General features: G+C 40.5%; 2 protein-coding genes across 7 annotated transcripts in view; both read left to right on the plus strand.

Moving 5' to 3' along the window:
• Positions 1 to 4,197, plus strand: part of CCAR1 (cell division cycle and apoptosis regulator 1) — a 44,358-nt gene extending 40,161 nt beyond the window's left edge. For all 6 annotated transcript variants that reach the window (XM_069571888.1, XM_069571887.1, XM_069571891.1 and 3 more), the window contains 5 exons: positions 643 to 789; positions 1,517 to 1,637; positions 1,870 to 2,055; positions 3,075 to 3,280; positions 3,850 to 4,197. In XM_069571888.1, coding sequence (XP_069427989.1) covers positions 643 to 789; positions 1,517 to 1,637; positions 1,870 to 2,055; positions 3,075 to 3,280; positions 3,850 to 3,909 — 720 coding nt within the window. In that variant the 3' untranslated portion in view covers positions 3,910 to 4,197. The remainder of the gene's footprint in view (positions 1 to 642; positions 790 to 1,516; positions 1,638 to 1,869; positions 2,056 to 3,074; positions 3,281 to 3,849) is intronic.
• A 17,746-nt stretch (positions 4,198 to 21,943) lies between these two features.
• The window catches only part of STOX1 (storkhead box 1), a 66,592-nt gene continuing 64,396 nt past the window's right edge, over positions 21,944 to 24,139 (plus strand). Inside the window, exon 1 of the mRNA XM_069571894.1 lies at positions 21,944 to 22,377. Within this exon, the coding sequence (XP_069427995.1) occupies positions 22,068 to 22,377 (310 nt within the window). The 5' untranslated portion in view covers positions 21,944 to 22,067. The remainder of the gene's footprint in view (positions 22,378 to 24,139) is intronic.

Genomic DNA, 24,139 nt, shown 5'->3' on the forward strand with positions numbered 1-24,139 from the left:
GAATTCAGTCAGTTGTATTTTGGTATTCAGTTTAGTTGCTCAGTTGCATCTGACTTTTTGCAACTCCATGAACCGTAGCACACCAGGTCTCCCTGTCCATCACCAACTCCTGGAGTTTACCCAAACTCATGTTTATTGAGTCAGTGATGGCATCCAGCCATCTCATCTTCTGTTGTCCAATTCTGCTTCTGCCCTCAATCTTTCCCAGCATCAGGGTCTTTTCAAATGAGAAAAGATATGTCAGATAATTACTGGGCTTCCTAGGTGGCTCAGTGGTAAAAAATCTGCCTGCCAGTGCAGAAGATATGGGTTTGATCCCTGGGTTGGGAAGATTCCCTGGAGAAGGAAATGGCAGCCCGTTCCAGTATTCTTGTCTGGAAAATCCCATGGACAGAGGAGACTGGTGGGTTATAGCCCTTGGGATCGCAAAAAAGTCACACACAACTTAGCGAGTAAACGGCAATGACACAACAGATAATCAGTATGTTTTATTTATTTATTCATACACGTAACTAGATCAACTCAATTTAGCTAAGATGAGACAATGGTCTTTTCATATTTTTGGTACATTGTGGACACAGTCTAATTTTGTCACTTTTCAGGGGTTAAAATTATGTACTACATTTTCTGCATTTTCTTTAGGAAAAAGAGAAGACTCAGATGATCACGATTAACAGAGATCTATTAATGGCATTTGTTTACTTTGATCAAAGCCATTGTGGTTACCTTCTTGAAAAGGATTTGGAAGAAATATTTTATACTCTTGGACTACATCTTTCTCGGGCTCAGGTAATCTATCTTAAAAATATTTAAAATGAAAAGCATTTTTAAATAACTCTTTTTAGTATATTTGAGTTTTTGAAATATAAAAGCAAATACAGGCTCATAGTAATACAGTTAAACAATATTGAAATAAATTGTAAGAAGTTAAAAGTCTCCTCTCCCTGTATCTAATTTTACTCCTTTGGCCTAGTATACAAACTTCTAGATCTTTTGTAAGCAACTCATATGTATTTATGTATGATAGTTCCAGTTTTATAAACAATACATGAAATCATTCTGGCGATATCTGAGACTTTTTTTCATTTAATAATGTATCATCAGCATTTTGCCATGAAAATAGAGACCCATTTTGTTCTTTTTATTACTGCATAGTATTCCATGGCATAGGTGTGCCTTTATTGCCTTAACTAGGCCCCAGTTGCTGAATGGCTCTCATTTTTTAGAACTACAAACTATGCTGTAATATGTGTGTTTGTACATAAACTTTGATGTATGTATTAGCGTTTCTTTCAGTGTTGCTTTTTTTTTTTAAGAAATTTTTTTTCAAGTGATAATTTGAAATTTAGGTTTCTAGAGAAGACAGTTAAAAACATAAGTGCTCTAATTGAATGGTAGTGGATACCTGAGAAATGCTGTTGATGTTCATCATATGTGAAAATTAGAACACAGATATTCAAAGAGAATCAAAAACTTATTTTCATCTTTTTAATTTGTTTACTTTCTTGCATAACAGGTAAAGAAGCTTCTTAATAAAGTAGTACTCCGTGAATCTTGCTTTTACCGGAAATTAACAGACACTTCAAAAGATGAAGAAAACCATGAAGAATCTGAAGCTTTGCAGGAAGATATGCTAGGTTTGAGTATATTATTTTAAGATCATGCCATTTTATAACTGTATTATTAATTTAAAAAGAAAATAACATAATAAACTATGGTTTTTTTTTTAAGTATGGTATCTTTTAGGGATTTCTTGGAGGTCCAGTGGTTGGCACTTCATGCTTCCACTGCAGGGGGTATGGTTTCAATCCCTTGTCAGAGAACTGTGACCCCACATGCTGTAAAATAAACGTATCTTTTATATTACAGGAAACAGATTGTTACTTCCAACACCAATAGTAAAACAGGAGTCAAAGGACGTAGAAGAAAATGTTGGCCTTATTGTGTACAATGGTGCAATGGTTGATGTAGGAAGCCTCTTGCAAAAATTGGAAAAGAGTGAAAAAGTACGAGCTGAAGTGGAACAGAAGCTGCAGTTACTAGAAGAAAAGACGGGTAAGGAAAATCATTGGTATGTTGGTATTTTAACACTCTACTGGGGTATATATGTGTGCATACATATACACACCTGTACACATGCGTATCCATACTTTATAGTGTAGATACATGATGTAACTTTACATTTGACTCTTTCTGTTAAAGGTTGTAAAATTGCTTAGCTTAATAATGAGAGTTAATCTTAGACCTTCATGTGTATTCTCAGGTTTGATGGTTCTGTTGTATGCTTTAATTCCTCCCGTAGTTCTGCTTCGTTTTCACCAGTTCCTGCTACTTTTTCTAGTCTGTGCAATTGTCTAAAAAATGGCACTTGGTTTTAGAAGTAATACTTAGGTAAAGCTTAATTTAACTGAGTATTGTGAGTCCTCATGCAAAGAGTTGACTCACTGGAAAAGACTGATGCTGGGAGGGATTGGGGGCAGGAGGAGAAGGGGACGACAGAGGATGAGATGGCTGGATGGCATCACTGACTCGATGGACATGAGTTTGAGTAGACTCTGGGAGTTAGTGATGGACAGGGAGGCCTGGCATGCTGCGATTCATGGGGTTGCAAAGAGTCGGACACGACTGAGCGACTGAACTGAACTGAACTGATTGTGAGTGAAAGTGAAAGTCAGTCAGTCATGTCTCACTCTTTGTGACCCCATGGATTATACAGTCCGTGGAATTCTCCAGGCAAGAATACTGGAGTGGATAGCCATTCCTTTCACCAGGGGATCTTCCCAACCCAGGGATCGAACCCAGGTCTCCTACATTGTAGCCGGATTCTTTACAAAGAAGCATTGCATTGTGCTATGCTATTGAAATTGACACTTGTGGCCAGTTTAAGGAATTATATACACTTATTAAGTCTAATAATAAGTCTATATACACTTAGTAAGTCTAATAATACACTTATTATTATTTAAGTCTTCTAACTTTAAATATTTTTAATCTCAAGGTTAAATTGGAAATATTAAGTGGTAAGATGGTGAATTTTGAACTTGATTTCTTTTTGTTGTTGTTTCTTTTGACAGATAAAGATGAAAAAACCATATTAAATTTGGAGATTTCTAACAAAAACCTCTCTGGTGAACTTAGAGAAGTTAAAAAGGACCTTAGTCAGTTACAAGAAAACTTAAAGATTTCAGAAAACATGAATCTGCAGTTTGAAAACCAACTGAATAAGACAATCAGAAACTTATCCACAGTAATGGACGAAATCCACACTGTTCTTAAGAAGGTTAGCTATTTTTTACCTTTTCAACATTTTCATAGTTTATTCTTTTTCAGAAAAGCCTATCTCTGGAAATTTTAATATTATTAAGCTCTTAGTGGCTTTTCTAACAGAAACTAGTGGTAGAATTCTGTCCTTTTCTCCAAAGATAGTATTTTCCTAGAGCTTACTTCAGATGTCAACATAATTTATGTTTGCAGACTTCTTTATAAACAAGATTTACTAATCTAGTAACTTAGTGCCATTGTAAACTAACTTCAGTAATTGAGAGACCTTCTTTAGCCTGGGTCTCACTCAGAAAACAAAGAAAAAAAAATCTCCACTTCAAGGACTGTATTATCGTTAGTAATGTATTCCTAAGAACCTCTGATTTCTTAGGAGTTATATGGCTTTCTCAAATACTAGAAGTCATTCTGCACAGAACTGAGAGATTTCTTTCAAATAGTTCCCCAAGGGTTCACTTTTCCATAGATGGTGAAATGGGCTATCAGAGTATCTGTTTATTGAAGGTATTATTTTAAAGTTGCATCTAAGATAATCTAATAAAATGTACTTTTTCTTTGTATATTTTATAGGATAATGGGAAGAATGAAGATAAAGATCAGAAATCTAAGGAGAATGGTGCAAGTGTATGATAAAATACGTGTAGTGACAAAGAATGGTGATAAATAATGTAATATATAAAATCATGATACAAGAATGAAAGTGATGCACGTTTGATCCTAGTAGTATAAATATCTGTTAGTTCAAATGATGTATAAAGTTTTATGAATGTGAGTCTTTGCTTTTGAAAATTGCTTGTAATTCCTGGCATCCAAATTATTAAACACTCCTTGAGTGAGATAATTTTGCATTGCAAAATGTTTTAGGATGAACTTTGTTATAGTTTTAACCCCAATAAAGTTCATCAGTTTAATTGACAATAGTATTTAATTACAGATGTCATTTATTAAAAACGTGGAAAGTTGTGATTTTATTTATAGCATTATCATTACTAGTTTTTAAGGAAGATACTAGCCTTTTAAAACTTCAATATAAATCAAAATAGCATGCTGCTTCAATTTTGCAAGTTTTTTGGAGCACACTTTTTTTTTTTTACTTCTTCTAAAATCCTAACTAGTCTCTAAAAACATTTATTAAAAATTTAATTCATCCAAAAGACAGTACATCAAAAACTAAGAAAATAGTAGATAATTATCAGTGTTATTATATATGTTAGGCTTTACAAAAAACATAGTTTTGATGTTAATGTTAACTGTTTTAGTTTCCCAGAGTAGCATGTATATTACTTTTAATTTTGAGGTTTTTTTTCTTTTAATGTGGTATATGTCACATGTACAGTTTAGTACCGAGCCAGTGGATGTCAGTGTGATACCTTAAGTCTTATTTAATTAAAAATACTATTTTTATTAGTCTGTGTACCTCCTTCAGAATTTTAGATACATAAGAGTTTATTAACTAATTCAGTGAAAAGGTAGGAAATGTGATACACTGTAAAGGAATGGTACCCAACAGGGGGTTAATTTGCCCCCAAAAGACATTTAGCTATGTCTGGAGATGTTTGTACCTGGCCCAGCTGGGTGAGTGCTACTGGCATCTACTTGTTAAGAACTTTGATGAATATCCTACTGTGCATATCCTGCCTGCCGCGGCTGCCCACCCCGCCTTGCCCCCACTCTTCCGCGCCCCCCATCTCTCTCCCCCAGCAAAGACTGTGCAGTCCAAAATGTCAGTAGTTGAGAAACTCTGGTCTAAAGGAATGTAGGGATAAATTCTGGTCTTTTGCTTGGGAGAGGGCATGCCGTACAGAGTGTGGGATCTTAAAGTTTCCTGAACAGGGATCAAACCCTTTGTCCCTGCATTGGGAGTGCAGAGTCTTAACCACTGGACCACCAGGGAAGTCCCCAAAATGACATGTCTTTGCAGTAACACTAAAAGCTGAATTGCAGCTTTAGCAAATAATCAGTTTATTTGTATATGAATAACCGTTCCTGGAATGTTTCACTGGCATAGAAATAAATACTAGAGTTTTTATGTTTTCTTTTTGCTAGAATAATGATTTGGTGTTCCTACAGTTTAATATATGAGAATGTAAGTCCTTGTTACACACATATTAAGCTAAGTGTAATCCACATAGCTCTCACTGAGAAATGGATTAAAATACCTGAAATTCTTTCAAACCAATTTTTTTTTAACCATAAATTACTCTTTCCTCTCTTAATGGTTGGTTGAACTTCTATGAAGTTGAACCACTGATCTGTAACTGTACAGTTATTCTATAAATGTTTCTGTTTCTGTACGGTAAGATAAATCATTATAGAATAGTTAGAAAATTTTTCGCAGGTGGAAATCTTGGAGATAATTTTTAACTAAAAGATAGTGAGGAATATAGTTCTTTCATACAGTATGATTTTGAAAGAAAAATCATAAAGACTAATCAGACTTATTTTTTCGGAGAAAGTTAAATGAGAATAATAATGGGAGAAAGGAGGAAAAATATAAATCTTTGCCTTATATTATTGCTTAAAGGTAAATTGGAAGTGGAAAGTGAGAAATTGTCTTTAGTGAAAATGAGATAAAGGGAATTTGTTTGTGTCTTTCTAAACTGTTTTGGGTTTTTATTCAGAAGGAAACATGCAATCTATTCTTAAATTCTACCAACCAACATTAACCAAACCAAAAAAATTAATCAGGTAACAAAATAAGTCTGTGAGAACATTTAATTTTGTTTTTCCATCTTTTTTATGTTCTGGATACCTGTTGTTGCATTAGTAATGCTTGGTTCAGTCATTTTAAAACACTAAGATTTTAATATTTTTTTCTGAATTTTCCCTAAGTCCTAGAAATTACTCCTCAAAATGTAACAGCACAGAAAATCCTTCAAAGGTAATTATAGCAATAGTTAGACTTTATACTTACTCCCAAAAGAAACATGTAAAGACCCTGAACTGGGTGTAGGCTGGAGTAGGTGGGACAGATTAGCTGATGCCCTTTACATGTGCCCATGCTGTGTACCCTAAGGGCTTCTCTGTAGCATTTCACTTGTTACCATAATCTGCACCTCACCCCTTGTACAAGTATATGACTTGCAGAGAACAGTTCATCAGTTGTATACCCCTGAGCAATTCATCCTCTCTTAAAACCACAAGAGTGGCCAGGATATGGAGTTGTACCTTTGCTAAGGGACCAAGCTTTGGGGACTTTGGTCAAAAGTAGACTCAGGAGGAAAGACATTTGAAGATGCTTTTACATTTCTGGTAAATCTTAGGATCTGTTTTCAGCACCAGTGAAGGCATGAACTGTTACATAGGAGCAAAGAACTTGGCAATCCGCAGAGTCTTAGCTCTGGGGTACCTCGCCTATGCTTCAGGTGAGAGGAAAATATTATGTGCCTTTGTTTTATGAGCCACAGGTTCTTAGCTGAGAAAAGGAGGAAAAACAGAGGTTTCTGCCGCAGTGATAATTGTGTTTTGCTGTAATACAGAGGCAGTCACTTTCTGGTCAGAAAAGCAGCATTTGTTTAGAGAACAAAATAAAAAGTTCGGAAACTTCTAATTTTCTGCTAAAGGAAGACATTTGAAATACATTAAAACATGGATGAGTTTGCTTATTAAAATATGGGTGAAATTTATCATAACTGTATTAGGGAATTTACCTGTGGATATCTCTTCTCATGGGCATTAAAGAATTTGGTGGAAACAGATAATGTTAATTGTACATAGCAAATAATAAAGACATTTTGTTTAGGTACCTAAATAGAATAGCTGACAAGTCCAACAGAAAAGCTATATCTTCAGTGGTTGGAAGAGACCAGGCTAACCTTAGTAAGTTCTCTCTCATCTAGGTGATAATTGACCCTTGAGAGGCTGCTAAGAGCCTGAATTGTCTTAGCTGCTTAGATCTGTAAGTGGAATTCATCAGAAATATTACTGTGGAAACTATAGGGTTTGACATAATACTGAAGGGCTTTCAGAATATTCCGCTAGTCATATTAATAGTGTAGAAGGGGCACTTGTTCTGCTTCCTCCTATATGGCCCTTCAAGCCCAGCATACTCTTAACCACATCAGACCTTTGCAAGTCCACACGTTAATGCTGGGATGGCACTGAATGAATCTTTTTGTGGGTCTGAGATAGCCTGAAGTTGTAATGGTTTCATTGGTAGAAGCCATGTTGGTTTGTTCCCAGTGATGTGAAGTCAGAGTAGGTACAAAAAGTTATAAGTCTTGATTTTAAGCAAAGGATTGAAGTGAGCATGGTAGCTAGAGGCACCAAAAAAGGCCCCTCCCTAGGACATGTAGTGGGCAGCAAACTTGGCAGTGTAATTGAACTGCAGTTGCTGTGTCTGTGGGTTCTAGGAAAGAAAGTTGTTCCACTATAGTTTTGTGTTTGGACTTTTGAAAGTTAATAAAAACTAATATCTAAGAATATCTTTACAAATTGTTTTTATCTAATGAAACTTACTGGAATGATGAGAACTTTTTAGGTATCATTATTAACACATTTTACTGCCTCTGTTTTATTAACATTCAATCACTAAGAACAGGTGATACTTAGACCCTGAACTGGGAACCTTTTGAGAGAAGAACAGAGTGCCAAGAATAATTATTAATGTATCAAGACAAAGTGTAAACCAGTCTAAGACAAACTGTTAACATTTATTATTCACCTTATGGGTAAAATTGGCTTGCTTTTAGTGTTCACTAGTTTGGGGTTTTTTTGTTTTGGCCACAGATTGTGGGATCTTACTTCTCCAACCAGACATTGAACCCGGGCTCCCCTGTGTGGAAGCACAGAGTCCTAACTACTAAGCTGCCAAGGAATTCCTTGGTGCTCACTAGTTTTACAGCAAGCCTCAGGCTTAAACGTAAATGAAGGTTAAGTCCCAAAATACTTTTGACCATAAATTAATACACTTGGTTTTTCCTATTATAGAGAGGATATATTATGTTGGTTACCCAGAATAGGGTACTACTTAAGTTATTGAGTCACCTCTTTGTTTAGTCCTATTAAGGATGGAATCTGAATGTGATCACTGGTCCTAAACTAAGGCTGCTGCTGCTACTGCTGCTGCTAAGTCACTTCAGTTGTGTCCTACTCTTAGTGACCCCATAGATGGCAGTCCACCAGTCTCCCCCGTCCCTGAACACTGGAGTGGGAAAGTAAAAAGTGAAAGTGAAGTTGCTCAGTCATGTCTGACTCTTAGCAACCCCGTGGACTGCAGCCTACCAGGCTCCTCTGTCCATGGGATTTTCCAGGCAAGAGTACTGGAGTGGGGTGCCATTGCCTTCTCCTTAAACTAAGGCAGTGGTTCTAAAACTGGTAAGTATCAGAATCACCTGGGATTCTTGTTAAAACAGATGACTGGGACCCATCCCTAGAATTTCTGATATAGACAGTCTGGTAGGCTCAAGAATTTGCATTTCTAACAAGTTCCCTGGGAGTGCTGCTGCTTTTCTAGGTTAACATGCTTGGAAAACCTCTTACCCAAAGTATACACAGCAGTTTTTTCTACCAATACATGATTTTTAAAACTCCAAGAAAAACAGCAGTTTTTGTGGCGATATCTCTGGGCATTTTGGTCTTTTTGTAGGGGTAAATTATTTCTGCACTGGATATAGTAGACACTGAAATATTTGTTGAATGAGTGGATGCAGGTCTGATAACCTGCAGCGTAGTCACTTTTGAGAAGCTACTTTGAAAAATAGTTTATGGGAATGGTCACAGTTGCTTATACAACTGAATCTTTATCATTTTACTTTTTAGTCTGTACATTAGTCTTCATCATTTTACTTTTTTTTTTTCCACTTCTCATCCTCAACCTGACCTGACTCTAATTCCTTTGTGAGCTATCAAATACTAAATGTAATCTAACTAATGTGGAATGACTGACTTAATTGTCCAAAGGTCAGTCTGGTGGGTAGAAAGAGTAAAGAGGGTGAAAAGATGATAATCTTTTAGGCTGTGTTAGTATTACTGAAAATCAGGCAGATTATAATCTTAGTTCCAGGGAAAAGTAATCAGTTAGAATTCGACCTCAACCAGTGTCAAGCTGATAAAGACAGAGCTTGTTCATCCAGCCCTGAAAGATTTTGCAGACTGTCAGGATCCCAACCAACCACAGAGGCAGGATTCAGAGCGGGGGCCCCATGTTCAGCAAACGAAGTAGAAGCCAGGAAACATCTACACAGGTTTTAATTGAAGACAAGTTTTGTGAGGGTGATGGCATTTGCATTCATACTGTATTTACGGACGGTTAAGGTAATAAATCCTACCTAGTGGTGTTATTAATCAAAAATACCTAAGCATTTTCATATATGTGATATATTTTGTTAGTGTGAACCATCTTAATTTCAAATTGAGTGGAATCAAATCCAAGGTGAGCCTTCTAAAGCTCAGCCTTCAGCTCCACAGTTAATTTTTCTGTTTCAGAATTTGATCATGTTTCGCTCTTTGTTGCCTGGGACCTCTAGCAGTCTGCAAATAAAGATCACCTTAGGAAACAAGCCTCTGGAGGTAAAAGCTGTGATCCACCAATTTCTTGCTATCCCAGGCTTTCAGTATTGCTCCAGCAGTACTCTTGCTTTAAAAGTAAACTCAAGATCAGAAGCAAAACCAGTGCTTTTAAAGAGATGCTGAGTTGTTGTGAAACGATGTATGAAGAGATTTTGTGCATGTAAAGTGTATAAATCAGGAGAACTTAAGTAGATATTTAAAAACATCTATGTTTTACTAAGTTATTTAAAGTTTAAAATATTTTGAAGTCTAGGTCTAGATATTTCAATCACATTTTAAATATTTGGATCTTGGCATTGTTTTACAGTGTCTCGAGAGTAGATGCCATTCCAGTTCACCAGTTTTAGAACCCATGTGCCCTAGACCTAACATCAAAGAATGCCATATCATCACTTTAATTTTTCTCCTTTATTGCAGTACTGGTTTCATTATTGTTAACATGTGGTTAAGTGGTACCTCTTTATATGAAGTTTGTTCTAGATTCTCAAATTTGGATTAATTTAACTTCAGAAATGAACTTTTTCAAACATTTCTTTTAAAATTAGCATTTATTTGTGTTCATAGCCTTTGCCCTAAAAATTCTCCGGGGCTACTAATCAGGTGCAAGTTTTACCTTTGGTCCAACAACAGTTGATACTTCACTGTTGCTGTAGCAGTTCAGGCAAATGAAGCATCATAAAGAGCAGGTAACAATTTTAAATACGATCTTTAGGAAGCCATTATATATATCATTTTATAGAGAGGTTATTATAACACTGATCAAAACTTTCTCACATCTAAAGAGACAAAATATGAGGAATTTCCATGCTGTGTGGTTCATGATCATTCTGAATTTTCAGATTCAAGATAAACCAAAACCAAACTTGGCTTGGGTTTAGTTTGCTAGGATAGATTCTCCTTTGCAAGGGTCATATAAGGGTTTGAAACGTTGATACAGCAGTTATTAGCCTGTGAAAGTGTTAGTCGTTCAGTCATGTACAACTCTTTGTGACCATATGGACTGTAGCCCGCCAGGTTCCTTTGTCCATGGAATTCTCCAGGCAAGAATACTGGAACGGGTAAGCCCATTCCCTTCTCCAGGGAATCTTCCTGACCCAGGGATCAAACTCCGGTTTCCTGCATTGCATGCAGTTTCTTCACCAGTCTGAGCCACCAGGGAAGTCCCAGTTAGTAGCCTATGCTTCAGCAAAGAAATTGATTGTGATTTTTCCCATTCTAAAAGTTAGAAAATTCAACCAAAAACAATGGAAAGTTATTCCTTTGTGGTCCCCAGATAAATAATGAAGGGTTTAATATTTCACATTATCTGGCCTCAGTAAAACCCTCATACTCACTCAAATTGAACCTAGCCTCTTAGTATTTTCAAATGCAGCTCACTGGTTATCTTTAGCCTTTTTATCTTCCTTCAGGCAGGGAAAGAACAGAATCTACTTCCAACATATAAATATTTAATGTTCATTCAGTTTCTTTCTTAGACCCTTTGAAAGCCAGTCCCGAACTACACAAAGACCACTTGCTGTTTCTGGCTATAACATAAATATTTAATTAAAACCTACTTTGAACCATTCTTCCTTAAGGTATAAATTAAGTACACTAGCCTTGGGCTGCACTTCTGCCGTTTCCCAAATCCATCTATTATTTAATCACAGGGTTTTTACCAGCTTTGCAAGTTCAGAAGGCATTCACCTGGCTGTTGGAAATGTTCTAGGAGGTGAGTTTTTAACCTTTCAGGTAGTGCTTTCAAAATAGAACCAGTCAGTCTGGCTATTATGAATAATGCTACCATGAACATTGATGTAACAAGTTTTTGATTTATCTTGGGTATATACCTGGGAGTAGAATTGCTGGGTCATCCATTGAGTTTTTTTTCCTGTTAATACATATATTTAAAATACTGCCCCCAGTTCTATTAACATGATGTACACCACTCTATTTAAGGTGTACAGCATAATGACTTACATGTATTGTGAAATGATTACCGAAATTATTTTTTTAATTTAAAATTTTTGACTCTACTGTGTGGCTTGCAGGATCTTAGTCCCCTAACTGAACCCATGTCCTCTGCAGTGGAAGCAGAGAGTCTGAGCTACTGGATCGCCAGGGAAGTCCCATCTCAATAATTTCAGTTAACAGTCTTCATCTCATATAGATAACAAAAAGAAAAAGATTTTTTCCTTGTGACGAGAACTCGTAGGATTTACTCTTTTGCACAACTTCCTTACTGTTATAACTAATATAGATAATGTGATTAACGTGGGGGTTGAAGATACCCCCAAGGTCTGATAGTTATTATTAAATGGGAAGAATACAGAAAAGTTTGTCTATGCCATCTTCTTGATACTAATATTTTTAATTTAAAATGTGATACAGTATGATTCTATTTTTCCAAACTTGTTTCTGTCTATATTTACCTAAAACAATGTTCGCCCTGTTAAAGATCGTTTCTGGATGGTAGAATTTCAAGTTAATGTTTTTCTTTTTGTACTTTAAATTATGAGGTATGTCATTTTTCAGAAATAATAGAGGCATTCTTTAAAAAATAAAAAGTGTGTGGTTTGGAGGAATATTGGGACATATTAATGTCCCCAAAGAAATGTCTGAAACCTCGTGTGTGTTTGTATGTTAGTCACTCAGTTGTGTCCGACTCTTTGCAACCCCATGGATTGTAGCCCACCAAGTTCCTCTGTCCATGGAATTCTCCAGGCATGAATACTGGGGTGGGTTGCCATTCCCTTCTCCAGGGAATCTTCCCAACCCAGGGATCAAACCCTTGAAAAACCTAGTAAATCTCCTTTCTGAGTGGTTATAATCCGCTTAAAAGAATTTTTCTCTTATCCTCAAGTGTGATTTACCTCTCTTCACCATTTGGCAGTTTGAATGTCCAAGAGGGATAGTTTATTGGTTTAAAAAACAATTCTTGGCTTCAAATTCATTTGAGGAACATGGACAGTATGGGTGTATGTGCCCTCTTAACAGTCAAAATATTAATATACTAGTATTACAAATATTATAAAACACTACATTGACATAAACTATGACATTGTAAATGTAGTGATTGCCACTGAATTGTTCATTTTAAAATAATCTTGATTTATTTAGAATAAACAATTGATATTACGTGAATAGCACATCACTTTTTGAAAATTAGGAATTCTTCCGAATAACTATGCAGTCTCCAGAAACGTTTTTTTCTTTAATGAAGTGATCCATCAAAAGGTTTTAAGAAGTAAGCTCTGCTCATCTTATTAAAATATTACAGTGTGCACATAAACATTTATTTACAGTAAAGTTTTAGGCAATCTAGTACAAAACAAGATTGCCTATAAAAGAATATTTTCACTTGTAAGAAATGCATTTTGAAAACTCACTGGCCCTTGGCGGTGGGTCAAGTGGAAAACCTAATGGAATTCCAAGGAAGCTGATCACTACACATGGCTCTAATAAAGTTTTGCCATAAACATCTGTGGGAAATCTGAGAGTAATCTTGTGGAGGGATATTAAATTTGCAGGGCCTGTTGGCTGTTTACCCCTGTAGTGTTAGGTCCCCTTGTGGTAAATGAGGTAAATTCTTGGATGCTTTTTCCTAAGGAGTCTAGAGAGCTGTAGGGCTTTGTAAGAAAGGCTGCCTTTCACTTTTTAAGCCCTGGTTTGACTCTAACCAGGTTGACCTTGTGACCTTGAATTGTTTGTGTGAAATGAGGTGGAGATCTCAGTTCTGCCTTAAGGAAATGCCTTTCACATAGAAATTGGCACTAATTGGTCTCCCTGTTGACAGGGTTAGCTGAGAGGCTCATGATTAAATGGGCAGTGAGAACAGAAACTAAATCCCCACCCCCTCAGCTCAGCAAGTCGGCCGGACGACAAGCAGGGGCAGCTACCAATTCTCCCCTCTTCCAGCAGCATCCAACATGCAGAGCAACTGGGTTGGACTGGGAGGCCTACCGTTTGTGCACTAAGAATACTTTCCATATGTCTGGCCCTGTTCTGTGAAGCAATCTTGACATGAATAGAGCTCTAAACCAGGATTCTGCAGTCTTCTGTAAAGGGCTGGAGAGGAAATATTTTAGGTCTTGCAGACCATACAGTCTGTTGCAACCACTTAACTCTGCTGACAAGAGCAGCCATAGAGAATGCATAAATGAAAGTGTGCTGGTGTTCCAGTAAAACATAATGGACAACCCAACATTGTAAGTCAACCATGCTCCAGTAAAATTTAATTTAAAAAAAGTAATGACTATAAATTTGAATTTCATTTAATTTCCCCATCAAATATTATTTTTCTTTTGCTATTTTTTTTCTTCAACTATTTAAAAATGTAAGTATCAGTCTTAGCTTCCAGGTCATACTAAAACAAGCAGTAGGCTAGATATGACCCACCATCCATAGTTTGCTCATCTCTGCTCTAGACTTGAGTATCAAAGAGCTCTCTCACTTTCTTGGCTCAGACACTTAACTAGCTATGGACCCTGTGCAACTTTTTAACTTCTGTGGCCCTCCCTCAGATTATGAAGTGTTTTGACAGGACAGATGAAACAAAATTCCTTTTAGCTATATTATTAGATTTGATTCCATTACAGAAGAGGAAGTCAACCCAAGCAATGTTATTTTATGTATGTGGAATGGAAATTAGTTTACTTAAGGGAAACAAATCTTAATGTATCCTCAGTTTGAATCTTTGTCCTAATATGAGGAACAATGTCACAGCTCTGATAGTAAGATCAAAATTTGTAGTCTCCTGAGAAGGAAATGGCAACCCACTCCAGTGTTCTTGCCTGGAGAATCCCAGGGACAGCGGAGCCTGGTGGGCTGCCGTCTGTGGGATCACACAGAGTCTGACATGACTGAAGCGACTTAGCAGCAGCAACTCTACACAAAGGCTCATTCATACCACTTATATTTTTCCAGTGCTATTCTTTCCTATTGTTGTTTTTTTGGTTTGTTTGGTTTGGGTGAGTGAAGAGAACACAATGCCAGAGATTACTAGAAAGCAGACATTTTTCTCCTTTAAAGATGTTACTTAAAAATATTAATTTTTTTTTTGGTCTTACTGGCAACTGTATTTTACAAGCACTCAGCTACTTAGATGTACTTTTTTGTTAGAGGTGATGACTGAGGGTTAGTAGTAATTTTTACTGAAGAGCAGAAAAGACAATCACCAATTTATTCAACGAGTAGACATACATATCTAAAGGTGAAGATATTTTAAGAGCATATTTGTTTCTTCATAAATCACACTTCACGTGTCCCTTCATTTGTCCTTTTGTTCTTAATATCAAATATCCAGACAGTGTTTGTATGTCATGTTACACATTCAGTTTGTTCAAGGTGTTCAGTAACCCAAATAAGGCCCACACTTTGTTGCTTTGGTTGGCATGTCTCTTAAGTCGTCTTTTTTTTAGCGGGGGAGGGCTTGCCATGTGGTATGTGGGATGGGATCGAACCCCTGCCCTCTGCACTGGGAGCGTGGAGTCTTAGCCACTGGACTGCCAGGGAAGTCCTTTTAACCTCTCCTCCCCTGCTTTGATTTTCTTGTCATGAAAAGGAAAACATCAGATTGTAAACTACTTGAAATAATGGAAATGCGTCCTTTACGGTTGTATCCTCCTCTTTATTACCCAGGGCAGTGCCTGGGATTCAGCAGGCTCAGTAAGTGTTTGTTCTTGTATTATAGATGCTTCTATAAAGCTTCATGTTTTATTCAGTTCCTCTGTAGAATGTTCAGTGAGTTACATCTATTTAGGCCTAAAGCAGGGTTGATTGGTACCAACTTGAACTAGTTCTCTGGTACCACACTTTTGTTCTTTATCATCTTGTTCCTTGCTTTTGAGCAGGGCTATGGGGGCATTCTAGAGGATACATAGATGAATAAAAGGTAATCCTGGATTCCTGCTTAAACAGCTGGTAACAGGTAGACAGACTGTCAGAATGGGGAAAGCAACACTTTGTTTCACAATCCATGACGATTTCAGTGTGAGGGAAGTTAGCATCCTTCCCCATAAGAAAGCAGAGAAGAGAGACTTGTACCTAAAAGGCAGGGGCCTCACTGGAAACAGTTCATTTGAAATCTGGGCAACTGGAGTGAGGACAAATTTTTTATCAGATCTGCATGTAAATAGTGGGATACCCAGGCGGCACAGTGGTAAAGAATCTGCCTGCGAAGCAGGAGACATGGGTTTGATCCCTGGGTTGGGAAGATTTCCCTGGAGAAGGAAATGGCAACCTGTTCCAGTATTCTTGCCTGGAAATTTTCATGGACAGAGGAGCCTGGCAGGCTACAATCCATGGGGCCACAAAGAGATACGACTGAGTGCACACACAGGCAGTCTCCTTTAAAATGCATGAAACTGAATTTGGCATCTTGCCTTAGACCACCATACTTTATTTTTTGGTGTCAGGGAAATAGTTAATCTGATTTTCCATATTTCAAGTAATAGGAATTTTGCTGACTGGCTTTGGCTGCAGGGCACTTAGTTGCTATGCCTTTTTGACAGATTGCTGTTCCAGCTTTCTTTCCAGAAGTAATATTTTCCAGGTCTGAGACCTGCCCTCTGACCCCAAGTTTAATGGGGAGGTGGAGTGATGGAGTCGGCTCATTTTGGTTAGAAAACGTATTGGTTTTAATGGACCCAGTGCAGAAGAGCCAGCTGCCTTTACTTCCTTTAACTCAAAAATTATTGGGGCTTCTTTTTAATTGCAGAATTTTTTGAGAGTATAGAGAAGCTCATAGAAAGAAAAATTGCTTGTAATCTGTCTACAAATAATTTTTGTTAACATAATGATAATTATTTCAGTTGTTCTCTCCCCAAACAAAAATGGGATTATGGGGTGTTTTAAATGCTTTATGGATATTAATTCCTTTAATGAAGTAGGGAAGGGCAAAGTGATGGAAAGTTTTGTACTGGCTCCTGACAAAGATGTTCCTTGACCAAAGTATACAGTCCTTTATGAGCCCTGTTTTTAAATTTTTATTTATTTATAGTATTTTTAAAATTTTTATTGAAGTATGCTGCTGCTGCTGCTAAGTCGCTTCAGTCGTGTCCGACTCTGTGCGACCCCATAGATGGCCCCCTACCAGGCTCTGCCATCCGTGGGATTCTCCAGGCAAAAATACTGGAGTGGGTCGCCATTTCCTTCTCCAATGCATGAAAGTGAAAAGTGAAAGTGAAGTCGCTCAGTCGTGTTGACTCTTCGTGACCCCATGGACTGCAGCCCACCAGGCTCCTGCGTCCATGGGATTTTCCAGGCAAGAGTACTGGAGTGGGGTTGCCTGATAATGTTGGGTTAGTTTCGGGTATACAGCATAGTGATTCAGTTGTACATCCGTATGTATATTTTTCTCCAGATTCTTTCCCATTATAGGCACTACAAGATACTGAATAAGTTCTCTGTGCTATACAGTAGGTTTTTGTTGTTTCCTTTCTCAGTCCTCTTTTTGACTAGGCCCCAAATTGGGCCTCATCTTAAACTTCTGCCTGCCTTGCCCAAGAATATTGTTAAATCAGGTTAGTATAAATCCTTCAACTGATCAAGTTCTGCATCCCCCACCTCGATGTATAAATCCTCAAGGTTTAGCAAGGCTTCCTCATCCTTGATGTCTCCTATCAGTAATTTTCTACCCACTGACTTCCTCACTCTGCTCCTTGGCAAAAATCCCCAGCTTCTTTGCTGTCTTTGCAAAGATGGACAGCTATCTTTGCTATCTAGACTTTGCGATAGCCTTGGGCAAAATTTTCCTTACCATTTTAACAAGGACCGGAAGAGTTTTTTGGTTTTTTAAAAATCATTTCTCACATCAGAATTATGGAGTTTGTGGTATTCTTAGCCTCTTAGTGTTCCAAGCTAAGGATCTTTTTTCTCCAATCTTTTTTTGACCTCTTGCCATTGAGAAGATAAAGAAGTGAAACGTTTAAAGGCAGGCTTCCCTGGTGGCTAAGTGATAAAGAATCCACCTGCCAATGCTGGAGACGTGGGTTTGATCCCTGATCCGGAAATATCCCATGCCTGAGCACCACGACACTTGAGCCTGTGCTGTAAAGTCTGGGAGCCACAACTGCTGAGCCTACATGCCCTAGAGCCCATGCTCCACAACAGGAGAAGCCACCACAATGAGAAGCTAAAGCACACCACAACTAGAGAGTAGATCCTGCTCTCTACGACTAGAGAAAAGCCTGTGCACGAACAAAGACCCAGAGCAGCCAAAAACACATAAATAAAAACAATTTTAAAAATAAATGTTTAAAGGCAAATCTGAATCAACTTAGGGATATCTGGCCCTCAGGCTCTTTTTCATCTCTTAGGACCTCATTAGGCTCAATGATCAGAGAAGGCAATGGCACCCCACTCCAGTACTCTTGCCTAGAGAATCCCATGGACAGAGGAGCCTGGTGGGCTGCAGTCCATGGGGTCGCTAAGAGTAGGACACGACTGAGCGACTTCACTTTCACTTTTCACTTAAATGCATTGGAGAAGGAAGTGGCAACCCACTCTAGTATTCTTGCCTGGAGAATCCCAGGGACAGAGGAGCCTGTTGGGCTGCCATCTGTGGGGTCGCACAGAGTCACGACTGATGCGACTTAGCAGCAGCAGCAGCAGCAGGCTCAATGATTACCGAAACTGCATTAGGGTTTCTACTGTTGGGAGTGAAGGTGGAGCTGTAGAATTGTGAAGCAGCAAGGTACTCCAAGAAATCTCTCAGGTCAGTCAACTGTTCTGGTAACTCAGTTTACAGACAAAGCTACTGTGGCCCAGAGTCTTGCCTAAATAAAACAGCTAGAATAAAGGTAATGTTTTTTCTTTGAAAAGAAATGGCATTAAGTGTCCTTCCCCTGCTCCCACTTCCTTTTTTCTGTCCTGAGTCATCACAGTTGCTTGGGAAAGCCTTACATTTTCCTTTGGGAAATGGAAACAAAAGTCTGTATGGCTTTTCTCCCCCCCTCTGATAAAGGAAACAAATGTGTTGTAGAAGCAGAAATGGTCATAATAAAGTGAATCCAGATATAAAATGCTCTCTAAATCAGCCTAAAGTGTCAAGGCTTGATTTTCTGAGTTAAGGGGAACGAACTTCAACTTGATGAATTTTAGTGTGCAAAAAATTTTGAGGTAGTTAATACTGAGTATAACGTGTGTCATAAAATGACTCCAGAGAAACAACTGAAGTGCAGGTGCGTGGGACCTGGGTGCATGTTCCTTGAGGCTTTGACCTCAGCATTGACTGTTGGACACCAAGGTCTTCCTGTGATTCAAACTCAAATCAGAATGCTTCTGTGTATGGTGGTGACACCAGGCTAGCAAGAAAAACAGGGTTATCCTGGATCAAGCACTAGTTAAATTAGATTTGATTCAGATGGAACAAATCTATGCCCCAGGTACTGGGCTATATGATGGGTCACAGAGATGAATCAAGCAGAAGCCTGGCCCTCTCAAGTTGCCTAAAGAGACAGGTAAGTAAATATTATAACTTTTAACACACAGGTATTATGAGAGGGTTAACAAAGCTCTAAGTACAGATTTAATTTTCCTGGATGTGTCACAGGTTTTATGAGCTGGCCTTTGTAGTATACCACCTGATGGAAAGGGGAGAGGCCTTCTAGGCAGAGGAAATAGTGTGAGCAAAGATGTGGAAGCATATTTGGGAAGGTGTGTAATTTTGAGTAGCTGCAATCCTTGGTGTGGATTGGAGGAAGAAGGCAAGGATGCAGATGGAGGACAGGCTGGAATCGGGGTGTGAAAAGCACTGAATCAGGATTATTGAACTGAATCATCTGTCCTAAGATAGGACAGACACCAGGCAGATGTGAGCATCCAGTGACCCGGTTCATCTTTTCTGGCAATTATAGTGTAAGCAAGAAGGAATCTGTCACCCTTCAGTTTTCTAAACCAAGTGAGCTCACAAGATCCATTTGCCAGAGTTGGCCTTGTCTTGACCATGTTTCGGGAGGTCTACTCCTTAGAACTGTCACAAACAAAAAAACTTAGGGGTTTACATGATACCCAGAAAACGAGGAACACAGAGCTTGATATTTTTCCTGGGGTGCTCATTCAGTTACCTCAGCACCTCCTGACACCGAGTACTGATGTCAGTGTCACTGGCCCCAGCAATGGGCTTGACTGCATTGCCTCCGAGAGCTTGTCACTGTGGTTCTCAAGGCTGATGCCTCAGAGTGTAGTCTCTACACGTAACCGCAAGTGTCCCTCGATATAGGGTGCTCCCATAGTGCCACTCCCTCAATTCAATCAAAGGCACTAGCTTCCTGTTCCCTTCTCTCTAGGATAAGCCATCTCAATCCTCCTAATGGTCTTGAAGCCCAAAAACTCTACTGATCCTATGGTCCTGTCCCATGAAATGCCACTGTGTTTTTGCAGACATTAGCAAATTAAGTGACCTAAATCTTTACAAAAAGTAAAAATGGGAGACACAGTGAATGTGCTTTGAGACTCTGGAGACATGGTCTTTCTAAGGTGGGATTGTACCGGCAGAATTTCAGGCCTGATGAGGTGGGCAAGAGAGAGATCATCAGGAAATAGGAGAATGGAAAAGTGAAATGCATTGTTGGCAGTCATTTGCTCTGGAGGGAAGATGGGACTCAATAATATGACCCCCTTTCAGATGGTTAATTCTGAAAATAAAACTACACATGTCAAATTCTCAATACAGTTCTAGGTAGAGTGAGTTGAGTGTAAATGGAAATTATCATATCATAGATACTAGAAATAAAGAGATATCATAGACACTGTCATAGATGCTAGATATAAAGATTAAAGTCATAGTTCCCCAGGTTGGGGAACACAGTAATGTCATCTCTCACAACAGAGAGGAGGAGCTTGGCTATGCAGACAGACATTTAGTTCATTTGGGCTCTGTGCTGTATTTATCCATCTATCCATCTCAGACAGAAAAGAAATGTGAGATGGTTGTCTCAGGTTTGCCTGCTTATTTAAACTGAAAATTGTGTCAGACTTAATTTGTCATAGGAAGCCCTGACTTGGAAGCTGTCTGACACCACTTCTTACTATTTGTATGACCAGGAAGTGCTTCTGAATCCAACCTAGCTTCAGTTACCTTATCTGTTAAAAACAGAGAGAGGGAGAGATACGAAGAGAAGTTAACATGGAGTTGTGAAATTAAGGCCTCCAGCATAGTGTCCAATACATGTTAGCTCTAGCTATTAACAACAAACCCCTATCATTTACTGTGGTAATGACTCACTAGGAGCAAGGTGAAGATTATCTCAGAGTATTGTAGTTGTTACTGATAACTGATAAGCTGAGGGAGTGGGAATCTGGACTGATTCCCAAGTCTCCTCAAGCCCCTCTGCTCCCTCTTAAAGTGCTGATTATAGACTGCCCTTCCATTCCTTTCTGTTCTTACCCCCAGGAGCTCTCACCCAGGGCAACAGGATTCCAGGATTCCTTCTTTCCCCTCAGCATCTGAACTGCCCCCCATGCTGCGAGGCACTGGCTGGAGTCTTTCCGTACACTCCTGGAGATTCTTGTCCGAATCCCCATCCCAACCGAGGCCTGAATCCCACGGATTTCACTATAGCCCCTCGCCAGCCAATCGAGATGGAGCCTCTGGATCATTCTTTGTCCCTTAACACTTCAAGTGAATGGGATAACCCAGGAGAGGGACCAGACACTAGAACCTCAGAAAGTCACGAAAAAGGTTCTTAGAATTGAGTCCCAACTCCTTATTTTACTAGAGAGTAAACGGAGGTCACAGAGGGAGAGTAACTTACGCAAACTGATTAGAAGCAGACGGAGACCTAACTCCTGACCCGAGGGAATTCACCCCTCGTGGCGTCTTCTTGGGGGCGATCTCCGGGCTCTGGGGAACCCTGACCTGCCCTGCGCGCCGCAGTTAGAGGGAGCTTGGTTCCTCGGGAGCTGCGGGCGCCCCCCGCCCACCGGTCGGGTAAAGCCCCTGTGACGGCCCATGGGGGAAGAGGAGCTCGGGTTGCCGGGAAGCAGGGAAGTGGAGAGTCCCCCGGAGTGGGAGTTGGGGGATTGGGTTGGGGTATGGAGAATGACCTGGGAATTCAGCACTTGGAAACCCCTATTGGCTGCCTCTCGGGTGAGAGCAGTGGCAGTTCCCAGGCTGCACGTTCCGCCCCACCCCCTGCCCGGCGCTCAAATCGACCCCGCCCCCTGGAGCCCCGTTCCCCCGGCAGCCGGCGCGGCGCACAGTAAGCCGATCCCTCCCGCAGACCGCGGCCACCAGCGCACCGAAGCTGCGGAACCCGGCGATGCGCTAAGCTGCGGGCCCTGGCCGCCGAGGCAGCATGGCCCGGCCCGTGCAACTGGCGCCGGGTTCCTTGGCGCTGGTGCTGTGCAGGCTGGAGGCGCAGGAGGAGGCGGAGGGTGCGGAGGAGCCTGGCGGGCGCGCTGTGTTCCGCGCCTTCCGAAGAGCCAACGCGCGCTGCTTCTGGAACTCGCGGCTGGCGCGCGCCGCCTCGCGGCTGGCCTTCCAGGGCTGGCTGCGGCGCGGGGTGCTGCTGGTGCACGCGCCTCCCGCCAGCCTGCAGGTGCTGCGCGACGCCTGGTGTCGCCGGGCCCTGCGCCCGCCGCGGGGCTTTCGCATCCTGGCGGTGGGTGAGTGCGGGGCCGGGAAGGGAGAGCGTCAGGCGCGAGCTGCGGGACCGAGCCCTGGCCTTTGGGGCGGAAACTGGCGATGGAGGGTGTGGGTTTGGGAGCGCAGACAGTGGCTGGAGAAGGACTGTCTTGAGATGTTCCTTCTTGCTGGGACCCAAGAGCTTCCACCTTCAACAAAACATGACTAGACGAGCCCTGGGCCAACTTTAGGGTGTCTCCATTCCTCAACTCTTTGAGGCAGTGAAGTGCACAGGTTCCTGATCGAAGGAACTTTCAGTCTGGAAAAGTGATGTTTTAGGGAGAGAGTTTTAGGGCCCCGGGAGCCGGAGCTGTGCGGTCAGGAGACAGGGGCCTCAGCCCCAGCTTCATGGGTGGAGGTGCTTAGGAAGTGTACACCAGGAGCTGGCCAGAATCTACCGATTGTGAGCTGGCTGATGTTTTGTTTGTTTTGTTTCAAATTACACGCTTGGAGCGGACAACAGGCTGCGGTTTTCACGCCCTGCTGTACCGGGTGTGTGGTGGTCTTGGCACAGAGCCTAGTGGAGGGTTTGGGGTCGTTAACTGCTAGGGAAAAAGAAATGACAGTTGGCGTTTTGGACACATCCCACCCCATTAGCTAAATAGGGAGAATTCCTCCTTTCCAGTCTTTTCAGAGTCCATTTGTTAGGAGACAGCAGCTTTTTGCTTGTGTAAAATAGCTTCTCATTAAGAACATAAGCCTGCCACATCACTGAGTGGTCTCTGGTACCCACTAAACTCATGTGAGTGTCAGCTCCCTATAAACAGCCTGGTTCTGTCTGCGTTTATGTGGGGCTGTACCATTTGATGGTGTGCTATTGACAAGTCACCAGTTGTTCCAGCCCTCAATTTTGACTCCTACCGAAGAACCCCTCTCCTTCTCAGCCCATAAATCATCCTCGGAAGAGGAGGAGGAGAACAAGGAACAGCAATAAAATACATTTGTTTTAGTTCCCAGGTGTAAGGGGGAAGACAGCATGAGGTCCTTGATGTTGTATATCATCTGCTCAGAGGCGATGTCTCTACACCCTAGGCCAGTGAGGCTTCTCACCTCCATGCATCCAGTTCTGTGTGGTACCTCCACCCACCTCCACTGTTCTTCCCTTCATTTGCAAAGCCACATACACACATTTCATCTCCTTTTACTAGCAGGAATGAGTAAAGAAAATAGGTTTCTGGCTTTGATAGCGGTGAACCAAGTAGCCAAGCCAAAATTCTCAAAGGGGAAGGGGTCAGGCTGGATGAAAAGCTCTTTTCAGTCCTGTGTCCTCCCTCGGTTTTTCTGGTTTGAATTAGCGGCTGCATTCTCTGGTTCCTCCACCGCACAGAGCATATTGCAGAGAAGGAGTGGATGGGGTTGGGGTCTGGACCTGAGGGTGAAATAGGGAGGGCTTGTGCTAAGCCAGAGGTAGCTGAGATGCTGCCACCTGGGGTGTAGCCAGCAGCGGTGAATGCTGGTTCGTGGATTGACCCTGTTTGCTGCCATCTGAAAGACGCTTTGGACAAAGTGAACATATCACCAGGTACTCTTAATTCTCCACCCGTCAGATAGTGCTGCCTCATCGCACAGTTCAGGATATGATGGACACTGTATTCTATGGAGTGTGCAGCAAAGTGGTCTTTACTCTGGGTCATCGCCCCTGATGAGGGGCTCTTGGAGGGAATAGTTTTGAGGTTATTTAACAGAATATTGATAAGAATTTGAACATAATTTGTACAAAACCACCTACTGGGACATTTTGAG

Source organism: Ovis canadensis, chromosome 25 (assembly GCF_042477335.2).
Source record: "Ovis canadensis isolate MfBH-ARS-UI-01 breed Bighorn chromosome 25, ARS-UI_OviCan_v2, whole genome shotgun sequence".
NCBI classification, from domain to species: Eukaryota; Metazoa; Chordata; class Mammalia; order Artiodactyla; family Bovidae; genus Ovis; species Ovis canadensis.